The sequence below is a fragment of the Chiloscyllium plagiosum genome, unplaced genomic scaffold (assembly GCF_037043375.1).
Source record: "Chiloscyllium plagiosum isolate Xiang-an unplaced genomic scaffold, Cpla_swu_hap1 HiC_scaffold_11, whole genome shotgun sequence".
NCBI classification, from domain to species: Eukaryota; Metazoa; Chordata; class Chondrichthyes; order Orectolobiformes; family Hemiscylliidae; genus Chiloscyllium; species Chiloscyllium plagiosum.
The window spans coordinates 21480151-21496403 of NW_028270149.1; the positions used below are offsets into that span (position 1 = coordinate 21480151).

A 16253-nucleotide genomic window follows, 5' to 3' on the forward strand; every position below is an offset into this window, starting at 1 on the left:
AAGCTAGTTCAGTGTGCTACGTGCTGGATGTGGGAGGTCAACGACTCTGGTGGGTCTGGCTCGTATAAGTGTGGTAAGTGTGTGCACTTTCAGCTACTGACAGAGCATATTGCAGCACTGATGAAAGAACTCGAGGACCTTAGGCTCATCCGAGAGAACGAAATTTTTCTGGACAAGACCTTCTGCGAGGTTATTACACCAATCATACCAGAAGAGAGTAGAAGAGAGCAGACAATGAGGAAGGCAGAGAGGAGACAGGTGCAAGAGACCCCGGGAGAAGTACCTGTCAGGAACAAGTTGAATCTTTTGGAAACAGTAGAGACAGATGACACTGCCAGTCCGCGAGGCGGCCAAGTCTGTCAATCAAAAGTTGGCGCAGAGGCAGAGCGGAAGAGCCGGACATCGCACAGAGCCGTGGTAATAGGGAACTCCATAGTGAGAGGAACTGACCGGGGTTTTTGTGGCAGCAGGCGGCACTTAAGGATGGTGTGTTGCCTTCATGGTGCCAGGATTAAAGACATCACAGACAGAGTGCAGGAAATCCTCAAGGACGAAGGTGAAGAGCCAAAGGTGGTGGTACATGTCGGCACAAATGATGTCGGGAAGAGGAGGAGGAACATACTACAGTGGGACTTCGGAGAACTAGGAAGAAGGCTGAAAAGCAGGACGTCCAAGGTGGTTATCTCCGGTTTGCTTCCAGTTCCTCGGGCTGGTGAGGCCAGAAACAGGGAGATAATGGACTTGAACTGGCTGGGGAACTGGTGCAGGAAGCAAGGATTTAAATTCTTGGATCACTGGGGTATGTGTTGTGGTAAGCATAAATTCTACAAGAGAGACAGTTTGCACCTTAATAGGTTAGGGACCAGCATTCTGGCAGGCAGGTTTGCCACTGCAACACAGCTACGTTTAAACTAAGTAGCGGGGGGGGAGGGGAGGGGACAAACTGGATGTTTAAGAAGGAAATTGAAGGGAAAGTTAGAACAAGAGAAGTCAAGAAAGACAACTGTATCAATGAGGCAGAAAACTCAGAAAGGGATCATGCTGTAAGGTTGAGTGAAATAGAAGTTGTTGGGAAGGGTGAGGGCAGTAACAAGTTAAAAATACTATACATGAATGCACAAAGCATTAGAAATAAGATGGATGAGCTTGAGGCTCTTTTGAAAATTGGCAGATACGATATTGTGGGGATAACTGAGACGTGGCTTCAAGTGGACAGGGCCTGGGAAATGAATATTCAAGGCTACACGTGCTATCGTAAGGACAGACTGACGGGCAGAGGGGGTGGGGTGGCCATGTTGGTAAGGGATGATATTCAGTCCCTTGCGTGGGGGGACCGAGAATCAGGGGATGTAGAGTCAGTGTGGATAGAGCTGAGAAATATTAAGGGTAAAAAGACCTTCTTCAGAGTCATCTACAGGCCCCCAAACAGTAATCTGGATGTCAGATGTAAGTTGAATCAGGAGCTGAAATTGGCCTGTCGCAAAGATGTTACTACAGTTGTTATGGGGGATTTCAACATGCAGTTAGACTGGGAGAATCAGGATGGTATTGGGCTTCAAGAAAGAGACTTTGTGGAGTGCCTCAGAGATGGATTCTTAGAGCAACTGGTGCTGGAGCCGACCAGGGAGAAGGCAATTCTGGATCTGGTATTGTGCAACAAACCAGAATTGGTCAGGGACCTCGAAGTGAAGGAGCCATTGGGAAGTAGTGACCATAATACAATAAGCTTCAATCTGCAATTTGAGAGGGAGAGGGTACAATCGGAAGTGACAATATTTCTGTTGAATAAAGGGAATTATGGAGTTATGAGGGAGGAGCTGGCCAAAGTTCAATGGTGCAATACCTTAGCAGGGATGACAGTGGAGAAACAATGGCGGATATTTCTGTGTATAATGCAGAAGTTGCAGGATCAGTTCATTCCAAAAAGGAAGAAAGATCCCAGGAGGAGGCATGGGTGGCCATGGCTGACGAGGGAAGTTAAGAAACATATAAAGTTAAAAGAGAAAAAGTATAACATAGCAAAGGTAAGTGGGAAAATGGAGGACTGGGAAGCTTTTAAAGAACAACAGAGGATTACTAAGAAGGAAATATGCAGAGAAAAAATGAGGTACGAAGGTAAACTGGCCAATAATATAAAGGAGGATAGTAAAAGCTTTTTTAGATATGTGAAAAGCAAAAAAATGGTGAAGACTAAAATTGGGCCCTTGAAGACAGAAACAGGGGAATATATTACGGGGAACAAAGAAATGGCAGAAGAATTGAATTGGTATTTCAGATCTGTGTTCATTGGGGAAGACACAACAATCTCCCTGAGGTAACAGTGGCTGAAGGACCTGAACTTAAGGGAATTTATATTTGCCAGGAATTGGTGTTGGAGAGACTGTTAGGTCTGAAGGTTGATAAGTCCCAGGGGGCCTGATGGTCTACATCCCAGGGTACTGAAGGAGGTGGCTTGAGAAATCGTGGATGCGTTGGTGATTATTTTCCAGAGTTCGATAGATTTGTGATCAGTTCCTGCGGATTGGAGGGTGGCTAATGTTATACCACTTTTTAAGAAAGGTGGGAGAGAGAAAGCAGGAAATTATAGACCAGTTAGTCTGACCTCAGTGGTGGGAAAGATGCTGGAGTCTATTATAAAGGATGAAATTACGACACATCTGGACAGTAGTAACAGGATTGGTCAGAGTCAACATGAATTTATGAAGGGGAAAATCATGCTTGACTAATCTTCTGGAATTTTTTGAGGATGTAACTCTGAAGATGGACGAGGGAGATCCAGTAAATGTGGTGTACCTGGACTTTCAGAAAGCTTTTGATAAAGTCCCACATAGGAGGTTAGTGAGCATGGTATTGGGGGCAAAGTACTAACTTGGATTGAAAGTTGGTTGGCTGATAGGAAACAAAGAATAGTGATAAACGGCTCCATTTCCGTTCAGGGATCAGTACTAGGACCGCAGCTTTTTACAATATATGTTAATGATATAGAAGATGGTATTAGCAATAACATTAGCAAATTTGCTGATGATATGAAGCTGGGTGGCAGGGTGAAATGTGATGAGCATGTTAGAAGATTACAGGGTGACCTGGACAAGTGAGGTGAGTGGTCAGATGCATGGCAGATGCAGTTTAATGTGGATAAATGTATGGTTATTCACTTTGGTGGCAAGAACAGGAAGGCAGATTGCTACCTAAATGGTATCAATTTAGGTAAAGGGGCAGTACAGAGGGATCTGGGTGTTCTTGTACACCAGTCAATGAAGGTAAGCATGCAGGTACAGCAGGTAGTGAAGAAGGCTAATAGCATGCCAGCCTTCATAACAAGAGGGATTGAGTATAGAAGCAAAGAGGTTCTTCTGCAGCTGTACAGGGCCCTGTACATTTCCTCTCTCTGTCTCTGTTTCTTGGTCAATAAATGCTCTATTGTCCTGTTGATTAAGCTGCGGACTCTGTTCTGCAGGATAACACTCAGTAAACAGTTTCTCTGAGCTTTCATAATTTATTTCAAGGTGCAAGTGTCTAAAGGAGATTAAAGATTCAAAATAAGTAATGTCTCACATATTTATTATAATATAGGTTACATTACAGAAAAGTCAAACAACAAAAGTGCAGGTTCAGTGCCATGCTTAACCACACCGGAAAGCTCAAACAACAATGAGTCAAACCTTTCTCAGTGCACTATTTTGAGCACTAATTTGTTATGAAGAATAAAACTAAGATTGGTTTTACCTTTCGGTCTAAAACACTGATTGGTTATTCACATTTGAGATAGATAAAAGTCCTTGCTGGAATCCCAACTCAGATTTACCTCTTAACATTTTATTCTGGCTTGTGAACTTTCACAACTAACTTTCACAGAAGGTACAGGTTCTCTGGGGAAGTCATAAAAACTAGAGGACATGTTGTGCCTGGACTTCCAGTATTCCTTTCCACAAAGACCTACATGAAGAACTATGCGTGGGATCATGGGTACCTTCATTTTTAATGTACTAAACCATGGATTTTTGTTCTGATCTTCACTGATTCAGATTTACATATATGGCACAGTTCAAAATCACAATGTAAGTTTTTAGATTAGATTACTTACAGTGTGGAAACAGACCCTTCGGCCCAACAAGTCCACGCCGACGCATAACCCACCCAGACCCACTCCCCTACACCTAATACTACGGGCAATTTAGCATGGCCAATTCACCTAACCTGCACATTATTGGACTGTGGGAGGAAACCAGAGCACCTGGAGGAAACCCACGCAGACACGGGGAGAATGTGCAAACTGCACACAGTCAGTCGCCTGAGGCAGGAATTGAACCCGGGTCTCTGGCGCTGTGAGGTAGCAGTGCTAACCACTGTGCCACCGTGCCGCCCAAGTTGGTCAAATTTGCAAGCACCACTAGTTTGGAAAGGCAGTCTATAGGTTCCTTATGGGAGGATGAGTTGAATGGTCTTTTATGCTCAAGATAAATAATTGCAATAATCATTTTTGAAATATCAACAATGCTGTTTTTTAAAACATATGTTTTGAAAACATTTCTAAGATAAAGGTGAAAATATCAATGAAAAGTAAAATTTTGATCCTTCCTTCCTCCTCATACTAAACTAAATGATGACCATTTGTAAACAAGACAGAGTTAAAAATCACACAACACCAGGTTATAGCCCAATAGGTTTATTTAGAAGCATGAGCTTTCAGAGGAGCAGTACTCCGAGAGCTAGTGTTTCCAAAACAACCTGTTCGACTATAACCCGATAATGTGTGATTTTTAACTTTGTCCACCCCAGTCCAACACCGGCTCCTCCAAATTACTATAAACTAAACAAGGAATACTTGTCTCCCTTAATGCTATAAATTACAAGATTTAAATCCAAGATCCAGATATTAATGCAAATTATTCTCGGATTAAACCAATACTGGGAAACAAGTTGTTAATAAGCATCTTTGATGCCTGATTTTACATGTGGCCACAGAGGCAGTTAGTAAAAAAAAATTTGATTGATTTGTGCACTTAACCATGCAATCTGATCTGAGTCCATAATACTCACGTATATATATTTGTTTTGACCAAGTAACACGGACACAACAGAACATGATTCAAAGCTTTAAGAATAATTTTGAACCATCTAAATATATGTTGTTCATAAGACTGCTTGGTGAGAACTGCAGTAACTCAATGCAACAATAAATAAACTGACAACATTCAATGTACAGTTTCAGCAAAACGCACCAGTCAGCTAATAAAGCATAGATTTTCACCAGATTACACCAATATTTTCCAAACTACATACAATAATTTAAGAATTCTTTAAAACTTTTCAACCATTTCTCAAAATCTCCTGGGAGACTGGATCATTCTTAAATGCCTATCAATCTTACTTGTACAGATCTCAATAAAAAGGAGTACAATGGTGTACTGATTAAATTGTTGGTTTGATAATCTAGAGACTTGGATAAGTAATGAGTTCCAATTTAGGAATGTGAATTCAGATCCTTGTAAAAACATGGGAATAGTCGAAGATGATGCTGGTATCAGTAAAAAGTGTGTGTGAAGTTGGATTGTTATAAAATCACACTGATTACAGTCATTCAGTGATGGTAGGTACCTGCTTTGTAACGGATCAGATCTCTGATATTACCATGTGGTTGTATCTAACCATTACAGTTCTGGCCATCAACACTTACTCAGGGAAAACAAGTGATGGCTACTAAATGCCAGCTTGGCCAGAGATGCTTATATTGGAAGAATGATGTTTTAAAGGTTGGAAGACCCTCCACATACTCTAATTATTGACATTAGCTTTTAAAATGCCCTGCCTTTCCAGATTAGTTTACAGTCACAATAGGTTCGACAATGGAAATATCGGTCCTTGCTGAGTTGGTGTTAAACCTCAAGTTTTGAGCTTGATTGTTTCTCTTTTGGCTTCTGTCTTCAATCCATGCCTGCCTGTAGGGAGGAGATACACAAGGAAGGGGTTGTGAGTGGGTGACCCTTTGCCTTTTGCACATGTCCAGCAAGGATTTAAGTTCACCTCGAAAATTTGCATTAAGCCAGCAATAGATGAAGGGATTGTAGCAAGTACTGCTCATGGCGAACCAATGGAAAGCAAAATATATGGCATTGTTGGTGTTGATGGCCTTGCTGGAGATGAGTACAACATAACAGTTCAGGGGAAACCAACAGACGGCAAATACTACCACCACGAGCATCAGCATCTTCAGGGTCATTATCTTCTTGCGTCTGTGAGCAAAATACTGCTCTACAGTGATGTCTCCAATAGCATTCCGCAGCCAGAGCTTCTTTGCCACAGTTGTGTAGGCTACAGTTATAATCAGAAGCGGCAAAACATACAGGAGAATGAAAGTCGACAAGTCCATGTACTTCCAGTACAGATCAGCTGGCTGCGGGAAATTGTGGAGACATAAACTTCGCACTTTTTCTTTCCTGGAACATAAAAAAGATGAGTGATTTCCTTCATGATAACGAAGTAGGCAGTAGCACAACGTGGGCGATATCATGTAATCTACAGTGATTGAATCCAATGATCGCAAATAAATTTCTGTCCACAATGAATGCTCACATTAATGTGACTTCGAATCTCTCATCATATGATCACACGAGGATGCTACTGAATGGAAATGAGAGCCTGGGCTGTCAACTATGCTTTTAGCTTTAGTTCTAAGTTTTGATTAATTAGCAACTCACTGATTACTCTACTCAATATTATTCAATTAATGTCAAAATGTGTGTCGTTGGATAAGCACAGCCGATCAGGTAGCGTGTAAGGAGCAGGAGAGGCGACGTTTTGAGCATAAGCTCTTCATCAGGCATTCCTGATGAAGAGCTTATGTTCCAAACGTCGAGTCGCCTGTGCCTCGGATGCTGCCTGACTGCCTGTGCTTTTCCAATGCCACACGCTTTGACTCTGATCTCCAGCATCTGCAGTCCTCACTTTTTCCATTGTTCAATTAGTGCCAACTAGTGCCATGTGTCAGCCTCGGCACAGTGACAACACTCTCACCTCTTGCTCAAAGAGTGTAGGTCCAGCACCCAGTGCAGAGACTTGAGGACATATCCTCAACTGATGGGGCCATACTTTTTTTTGGGTGGAATATTAGGTAGAGGCTGTCATCGTGATACAATTTGAAGAACAGCACTGCAGTTTTCCCAAACTTTTGCCAAACATTTACCCCTCAGCTGACATCTAAAATAGATAATCAGGTAATTAATTTCATCATTGTTTGTGATATTGTGCCAGTGTTTAACTTGCCCGCATGTTTTCTGCAATATTGAAATACCTCAAAAGGGAAAAAAAATGGCTGTGCAGTGCTTTGAGGTGCCTAAAAGTTGTGAAAGGCGCTATATAAAATATTTTCAGTATGGTTCATCAAGAGCTTTAATATGTTTTCAATTCTGTCCTCTCCTCTGTTATCAGAAGGTATGAATTATTTGCTGATGTTCAAGTTCTGGGGAACTAGATGCCATCATCAGTTAGTTTTGTTTATGTGTGAGCCTAGATCGCAATAACAATAAAGAGGTTATTTAGCCAACACCAGCTCTGTTCTCTGTTCTCCAAATCATTTGTCTGCACGTGTTTGCTTTCCAGGAATGTTACCAATATGGCTATTACATTGGCATCCATCTGGCAATGTGGAACATTATCCAGGTTTGTTCTATGCACAAAAAGCAGATCAAAGCCAATCTGGCCATTTACTGACCCATTGGTCGTCTCTCAAATGTCAAAGTTACAGAAGTTTTCACAGACAGTGCTATCAGGCCACACTTACAAAGCAATGCTCACTGATACTCAGTTTACATTCCACTCAGCTTTGGTCCAAACATGGACGCTAGAGTTGGGTTCAAGCATTGAGCTAAGAGTGACTGCCCTTGACAATAACGCAGCAATTGACTTAATTTTGACAAGCAGGGGCCCTAGATATTTTCTAATTAGTCTGTTCAGCAGAGATGTTATTGCACACCTCAGAAGCAAATGGGATTTGGACATGGGCCTCACCAACAAAGGAAAGAACATCAAATTCTCTCTTCTTTAACTGATTTCTGGAACCATTCTTGTAAACCTTTTCTGCACGCTGTCCAATTTGTTCACAAGTGCAGCACCCTGTACTGTACATGATACTCCAGCTGATGTCTGACTAGCAGTTTATACAAATTCAGCAGTACCCCATTGCTCCTGTCCCCTCTTCGGCAATAAAGGATTCTGTATGCTGTTATAACTGATCGCTGTACCTGCTCCAGCACAACTTTTAGCACAGTACCATTTATTGTGTTTTGTTCCTCTATGTTCTTTCTACCAGAAGGTAGCATTTCACACATCTGAAATAAAATCAGAAAATGCTGAAAAAGTATTCAGTAGATCTGGCAGTATCTGGCCTCTGCTTCTCACTTCATAGATATTGCCAAATCTACCCTGTGAATTGCAACATTTTTTTTGCTTTAATTTATTATGATGATAAACTTGGATCATCTGAGAAATATCAACAACCCACTGTGCTGGATGTTGTCCCAAATCTTAACAACTTGTTCTTGACACTCTCTTCCTATTTCCTACAGCTCTCAATTTTCTCCTCTGTGACTCCCAAAGATTGGTAATGCACTGAAGCTTAGCATGCTCTTTCTGCGTATATATGAGCTTATAAAAATTATACTTCAATTGCATCTGGTCTTACTTCTGTGGCAATTTTGTTTGACTGAACAGAAAATACATGGAGAAAGGAATTGGCATACTCTCCATATGCTTTCGGATGGATGCCTGCATCTATAACATAGTGATCAGCTTTCAAGTGCAGGCAAGCATTCTTTCTTTAGGCAACTATGGCTGACCCTTAATTCAGGAAATGTACACAATGATGTGTTTCATAGAATCCCTATAGTGTGGAAACAGGCCATTCGGCCCAACAAGTCCCTGACCCTCCAAAGAGTAACCCACTGAGACCCATTCCCCTACATGTATTCCTGACTAATGTACCTAGCCTACACATCCTGAACACTATGGGCAATTTAGCATGGCCAATACACCTAACCTGCACATTTTTGGATTGTGGGAGGAAACCGGAGTACCCAAAGAAAACCCACACAGACACAGGGAAAATGTGCAAACTCCACACAGTGGAGAATGGAATCGAACCTGGGCCCCTGGTGCTGTGAGGCAGCAGTGCTAACCACTGAGCCACCATATGAGGGGAAAAATATACCCTCATGATTCCAGATATTCCTTATGCATTTAAAGTTGTTACATTCACCCACTTACTTACACTGCAAAGATATGTTAAGTAGTGGTATAAGTTAGCTCTATATCATGCTTTCTAATACCATCAAATTTGTGCCTTCATTTAACATGACCAACATGATAGGTAATTAATGGATGGTGGAGGTAGTGTGACTGTCCTGGTCAACTCCTTCCATTGTGCCTGGACAACTCGACGGATGGGGCATCCTCTTTTGCTGCCTTCTTAACCTTATTTCCATTAATCATTCCTCCACCACCACCATTTGAAGACGTGGGAGCTCTTCCTACTGTTGAAACCTTTCCTCTCGAACAGTGTGCTCATGTCAATTCTTGTGACCTTTCACCTGCTGTGGTATACTTTCTGAATTACAAAATGCCCAGGATCCTCTTAAATCTGGCACTGTGACCTGAAGGATTACTAAAATACATCTTTGTTGGATGAATAAGGGACTTACTGCTGTCTTGGATCTTTACTTAAAATATTAAGAAGATTCTTATGTCTGTTTTTGGTTAACTGTCAATTCTATCGAGTTAACTAGTGTTTCTCTCCATGAGGCCTACTATGTTTTCTCATATTATTATAACAAACTTGTCTTTTTATCTACTTACCATGCCCTCATGGACCCCCTGTTGTTAGATGCCAGCTGAATTGTGTTACTCACTATACCCCAAAGAACAAAGAAAATTTACAGCCCAGGAACAGGACCTTTGGCCCTCCAAGCCTGAGCCGATCCAAATCCACTGTCTAAACCTGTCACCTAATTCCTAAGCATCTGTATCCCTCTGCTCCCCATCTACTCATGCATCTGTCCAGACGCACCTCAAATGAATCTACCGTGCTTGCCTCGACTACCTCTGCTGGCAACGCTTTCCAGGCATCTACCACCCTCTGTGTAAAGTACTTGCCGCATGTATTCCCCTTAAACTTTTCACCTTGAAAGCGTGACCTCTCATTATTGAATCCTTCACCCTAGGAAAAAGCTTATCTCTATCTACCCTGTCTATACCCTTCATGATTTTGTAGACCTCAATCAGGTACCCCTCAATCTCCTTTTTTCTAGTGAAAACAAACCTAACCTAATCAGCCTCTCTTCATAGCTAGCACCTTCCATACCAGGCAACATCCTCGTAAACCTTCTCTGCACCCTCTCCAAAGCATCCACATCCTTTTGGTAATGTGGCGACCAGAATTGCACACCGTATTCTAAATGTGACCAAACCAATGTCTTGTACAAATTTAACATGACCTGCCAGCTCTTATACTCAATACCCCATCCTATGAAGGCAAGCATACTATATGCTTTCTTGACCACTCTGTGGAGCAACCTTCAGGGTACAATGGACCTGCACTCCCAGATCTCTCTGCTCATCAACTTTTCCCAATGCTCTTCCATTTACTGTATAATTCGCTCTAGAATTAGACTTCCCAAAATGCATCACCTCACATTTGCCTGGATTGAACTCCATCTGCCACTTCTCCGCCCAACACTCCAGTCTATCTATATTCTCCTATACTCTTTGACAGTCTCCTATGCTTTCTGCTACACCACCAATCTTCGTGTCATCTGCAAACTTGCTGATCATACCAAAAGTGCCCTCTTCCAGATCATTTATGTATAACACAAACAACAGTGGCCCTGCACTGACCCCTGTGGAACACCACATAATATGTGCCCTCAGTGTGGCAGATATGGGGAAGCCGGTGTGCCACTTTGCAGACAGGGAGCAGAGGACCCTGCTGGATGAGGTGGTGCAGAGAAAGGGATGTCCTCTTGCTCCAGGACTGACAGAAAATGCAAAGCCAGCCCGGTCCGAGGGTACCAGCAGTCTCAGCCATCTGGAGATATGAAGTAAGGTTTCAGTGATCTTCACTGCACGGCCTGGGTTAAGTGCCAACATCTTCTCTTCATACTCACTCTCTCTGCTACTTCACTCACATCCCCCTCAGGCTGGTGATCTATCCTTCTCACGATTACAGAGAGTATCTTATTTCACTCGTTGTCAACCTCTGCAAACCCCATCCCTTCTAATCCTAAATGGCCTCTGCACTGCCTACTCACTCACTCAGCAGATAGCGTTCAGCACCAATAGCTGTTGCAGCTGGGTTCATCCCACTCAATCTTTTCTCTTAACCTTGGAAAAAAGAGCTCACAGTGGGGCAGAGAGAGTCAAGATTAAAGATCAGCAGCCCGTTATAAAAGTTTATAATATCCTGAGGGGCATAGATAACGTGAAGAGCAAGGCTCTTTTCCCTGAGGTGGGGGAGTTCAAAACTAGAATGCATATTTTTATGGTGAGAGGAGAAAAGAAACGAGGGACAACTTTTTCTTATAGACAGCAGTTAGTGTGTGAGATGAACTACCAGAGGAAGAGGTGGATGCAGGTCCAGTTACAACATTTGAAAGACATTTGGATAAGTACATGAATAGGAAAGGTTGAGAGGGATATGGGCCAAACACAGACAGGTGGGATTGCAGAACAACCTCGATTATCAGAACGAGATAGGCGGAGAGCATTTAGATCAGATAACACTCAGGGTTCCCGTAGTGGCGGTAATAGCAGGGACAGTGTTCCCGAGGTGACAGTAAAAGCAGGAACAGGGTTCCCGTGGTGATGGCAATAGCAGGGACAGTGTTCCTGTGGTGGCTGCTGTAGCAGGGATAGTGTTCCTGTGGTGATGGCAATAGCAGGGACAGTGTTCCCGTGGTGATGGCAATAGCAGGGACAGTGTTCCCATGGTGGCTGCAGTGGCAGGGACAGTGTTCCCGTGGTGATGGCAATAGCAGGGACAGTGTTCCCATGGTGGCTGCAGTAGCAGGGACAGTGTTCCCATGGTGGCTGCAGTAGCAGGGACAGTGTTCCCGTGGTGGCTGCAGTGGCAGGGACAGTGTTCCCGTGGTGGCTGCAGTGGCAGGGACAGTGTTCCCGTGGTGGCTGCAGTAGCAGGGACAGTGTTCCCGTGGTGGCTGCAGTGGCAGGGACAGTGTTCCCGAGGTGACAGTAATAGCAGCAACAGGGTTCCCGAGGTGACAGTAATAGCAGGAACAGGGTTCCAGTGGTGATGGCAATAGCAGGAACAATAGCAGCTCTCGCTGTGCTTTTATTTAAATTTAATAAAATTTTTATGAGACTTTGAGATGTTGTTCAGCTAATCCGAAATTTGGATAGTTGATGTTTGGATAACTGCAGTTGTTTTGTACTTAAGTTTGGGAACATGGTCAGCGTTGGACCGAAGGGTCTGATTCCATGCTCTATGACTCAATGTATAATTCCTCAGCTCATAGGTTGAGAGCACCTATCCTTGACCACCACAAGTGATTAACTGTGCCCAAGCTACCTGACTGATATCCAAGTCTGTGCTTGACGTCCTCTACCAGGCCCTCCTGCCTGAAGGCTGTCGCTCTAAACTTGAGTCAATTCTGCTGTATTGGAGAAAGAGTATTAGGAGCCTTGAAGCGCAGTGTCATTCTCACCGTGCTTGTCCAGGTGCACAATGGGCCTTTGAAGATGGTGGAAGGGGGTGCTGATGAATTCTGGGATTTCTGCTGTGTGGTGAGTTGTTTGGGAATTACACGTGACAAGCTGGGGCTGGAAGCGGACATGACAGACACGACAGGGGCGGTGTAGATAACTAATGTGGCGTGTTTGGAAGATGCGAAGAGAGAACTCAATGGGCCTCATGGGTGAAGCCCATGTAAAAAACTCTTGCAACTAAATCTTATTCAAACAAATGTAAGATACAACCCTGGCAATCAAAGCTTTGGCCTCTTGTCTGCATAGTTTCCTATCTCCTCAAGTAGAGCAACAGAAATGGACCTCTCTAACTTCAAACAATGTTGATCTTGCTTTGTGCACCTCCTCTGCAGCCATAACCTTGTATGCCTTGCTCTGTCTAAGCACCCTGTGATCTGTATGTCCTTGTTTACTATGATTTGCCTGTACTGCTCGCAAAACAAAGCTCTACACTGTATTTATGTACATGTGACTACAATAAATCAAATCAAATATTTACAGGTGGCTCAGGAAAATAAGGAGCTAAATTCAGCAGATATTGAAATTTAAATCCCTACACAAAACAAAGCTTATCTAAGTGGTATAGTGCTCATTCATTTATGTCACTTAGACCAACTTCCTTGGTCTGGTTATCACTATTCATTGTTTGAAAATAAACAAAAATGAAAACAAGGTTGATCATGGCCCAGATTTTGTGGACAGTGAATTGACCACAAAATGATCTTTGTGATGTAGCATTCTGGTTTCTCAACACCAGTTTAATTCTGGCACAAAGTCAAGGTGAATACCAGGTGTTGAGGAACAATGATATCTCTAAAGTTGAGTAGTCAAACACAATGAAGAATTCTCACAGACAGCAAATGAGAAAGTGAGATATTCTAATTAGCTTCATAGTTAAATACATTTTACGCAGAGTAAAATAAACAGATTGTATTATACAGATTAGAATTTGACGCATCATTAACAAATTTAGAAAAAATAATTACATTAAAGGGTTATGCAAGGTTTATCATGATGGAAAACTTTGTCATTACATAAATAAAAGATTAATTTTCTAGGTCTAGGAAAATTATTCAGTACCAATTATAATGTCATACATAATTAAAAACTCAGCAGAAATGTATTAGAGATGTGGCTTTTTAAGGCTTGCATTGTAATATTACAACTAAAATGGGATGTTCTTGTCAATTCAGTGATTTCTAAATCTGTAGTCTCCAGTCTCTTTAACAACACACCCAGTGGAGGAGAAGGCAATTGCTGGTAGTAGATTCTACGCATGTTTCAGTGCTGAAAGTTATAATCAGCTTCACAGGCTAATGATTGCAAAGTCCGACAGTTTCACTTCATCATATTAAAAAAAACTTGACCCAGAGTTATGTGTGTCTACGTGAAATGTAATAAACTAAAAGCAGTAAATATTTCCTGGCTGGTTTCACTCTCTGGCTCACCTGTATTCGACTCTGAACAGCTTCTGGTAGATCGCATGTGGAAGGGAGAAGCAGGTTGCCATGATCCAAATGACAATGATACAGATGACTCCTTTAACTGTCGACATCCTGGGTTTCAATGGGTGCATAATAACCTGTGCAAAACAATACAGGGGGGAGTCAGAACATTCCAACATTTATCCCAAATAACCTACGAGGACATATGCAACTTATCACCTGTGTGCACAGCTTCCAGTTTGAGTGAAAGTACTTTCTCTGCCTACAATCTTCTCTCTTATTGTTAAGGATGATGTGGAGGTGCTGGTGTTAGACTGGGGTGGACAAGGTCAGAAGTCATACGACACCAGGTTATAATCCAACAGGTTTATTTGAAATCACAAGCATTTGGACCGCTGCTCCTTCATCAGGTGAAAGAGTAACACTCTGAAAGCTCGTGATTTCAAATAAATCTGATGGACGGCAACCTGGTGTCATGTGACTTCTGGTATTGTTAAAGACATCATTCTGGGTCACAGTTCCAAAGGTGTCAACTACCAGTGGGATCCTTTACCCAACTGATATCCTTCTTTTGTCTGGGAAATGAACAGCATTTATGGGCGGTACAGTGGCACAGTGGCTAGCACTGCTGCCTAACAGTGCCAGAGACCCGGGTTCAATTCCCGCCTCAGCCAATTGTCTGTGTGGAGTTTGCATATTCTCCCTGTGTCTGCGTGGGTTTCCTCCGGCTGATCCGGTTTCCTTCCACAGTCCAAAGATGTGCAGGTTAGGTGAATTGGCCATGCTAAATTGCCGGTTATGTTAGGTGAAGGGGTAAATGGAGGGGAATAGGTCTGGGTGGGTTGCTCTTCGGAGGGTTGGTGTGGACTTGTTGGGCCGAAGGGCCTGTTTATACACTGTAAGTAATCAAAGCATCAGACAACTTGGCCAGATAGAACCTCATAGACAATAGGCATTAGTCAAGATTCACATGCATGAATATAGAAACAATGAGGGATGGCAGGCTCGGGATCCAGTTATAAAAGACTCCCAAATACTTGTGGAGTAGGAAGTAATCATGAAATCACTGCAAGAAAGCAAAATGTAAGAAGTTAATTCGATAGTTTTTACAGAGGAAATAAAACTTTGGAGGAGAAAATAATTGTAATTGTCCATAGCAACAATGAAGAGATCCAGTCAGACTTTTTTTATTGCAGAAGCAGAAGAAATTAAAAATTGTACTTTTCATGATATGTGTTTGTTCTCTTTTCCAATTTGTAGATGCTGCTGGATTTGTTCGGATTTACTGATAGACCACGTCATGGAATGTGGTCAAGCACTTCAATAAAGATCACAATTGTTTCAAACATAAAAGGGTGCTGCTTAGAGCCAATGATCTCGCTAAGCTGTACAAAGCTATTCAGTCCCCACTTAAAATAATATTTATACTGAGCCTGATCAGTGATGGTATGTGCAAAAAAAAAACACAGTAAACCAGCAGGTCTGGTAGCAGTTACAGACAGAAAAAAAAGTGTATTGAGCTGATTTCCTCCTCGTCCCATGCATTTGGAATTGGAGGGAGGGGTACAGTGATGTTGGGAGGGCAGGTGGTCAGAAAAGTAGGAAGAGAAAATCCCATTAAGATAGTTTGCTGGTGCCATCCTAACTCCCTGGGAATTACCCAAGGTGGCAGCAAAGTTAAACCAGAAAGATATGGAGGCTTTGGAGAAACAATTCACCAGGAGTTTGCCTGGTTTAGAGGATATTAACTATGAGGAGACATTGGACAAACTTGGCTTGAAATCACTTGAATGTCAGAAACTGAGGATGACCTGAAAAAAGTTTATAAAATTATGAGAGGGTTGGATAGAATGGTTATTCAGAGTTTTTTTCCTAGGGATAGAAATGTCGATTACAGTCGAACCTGTTCGGATAACTGATCGTTCGGATAATCGATCTGATCGTAAACACATGGTAATTTATAAGTGCCAGTTATCCAAACATTTCTCGGTTATCCGGCAATGCACAATGCAGTTTAACTGGTAACTGAGTGCTGAGTTGCCTATTGCCATTTTT

At 42.4% G+C, this 16253-nt stretch overlaps 1 protein-coding gene across 1 annotated transcript in view; it reads right to left on the reverse strand.

The window, feature by feature from the left end:
• Positions 1-3550: 3550 nt before the first annotated feature.
• Positions 3551-16253, reverse strand: part of LOC122557388 (G protein-coupled receptor 83-like) — a 29679-nt gene continuing 16976 nt past the window's right edge. Inside the window, exons 3-4 of the mRNA XM_043705047.2 lie at positions 14202-14335; positions 3551-6437 (exon numbers count right to left, since the gene is read on the reverse strand). Coding sequence (XP_043560982.1) covers positions 5819-6437; positions 14202-14335 — 753 coding nt within the window. The 3' untranslated portion in view covers positions 3551-5818. The remainder of the gene's footprint in view (positions 6438-14201; positions 14336-16253) is intronic.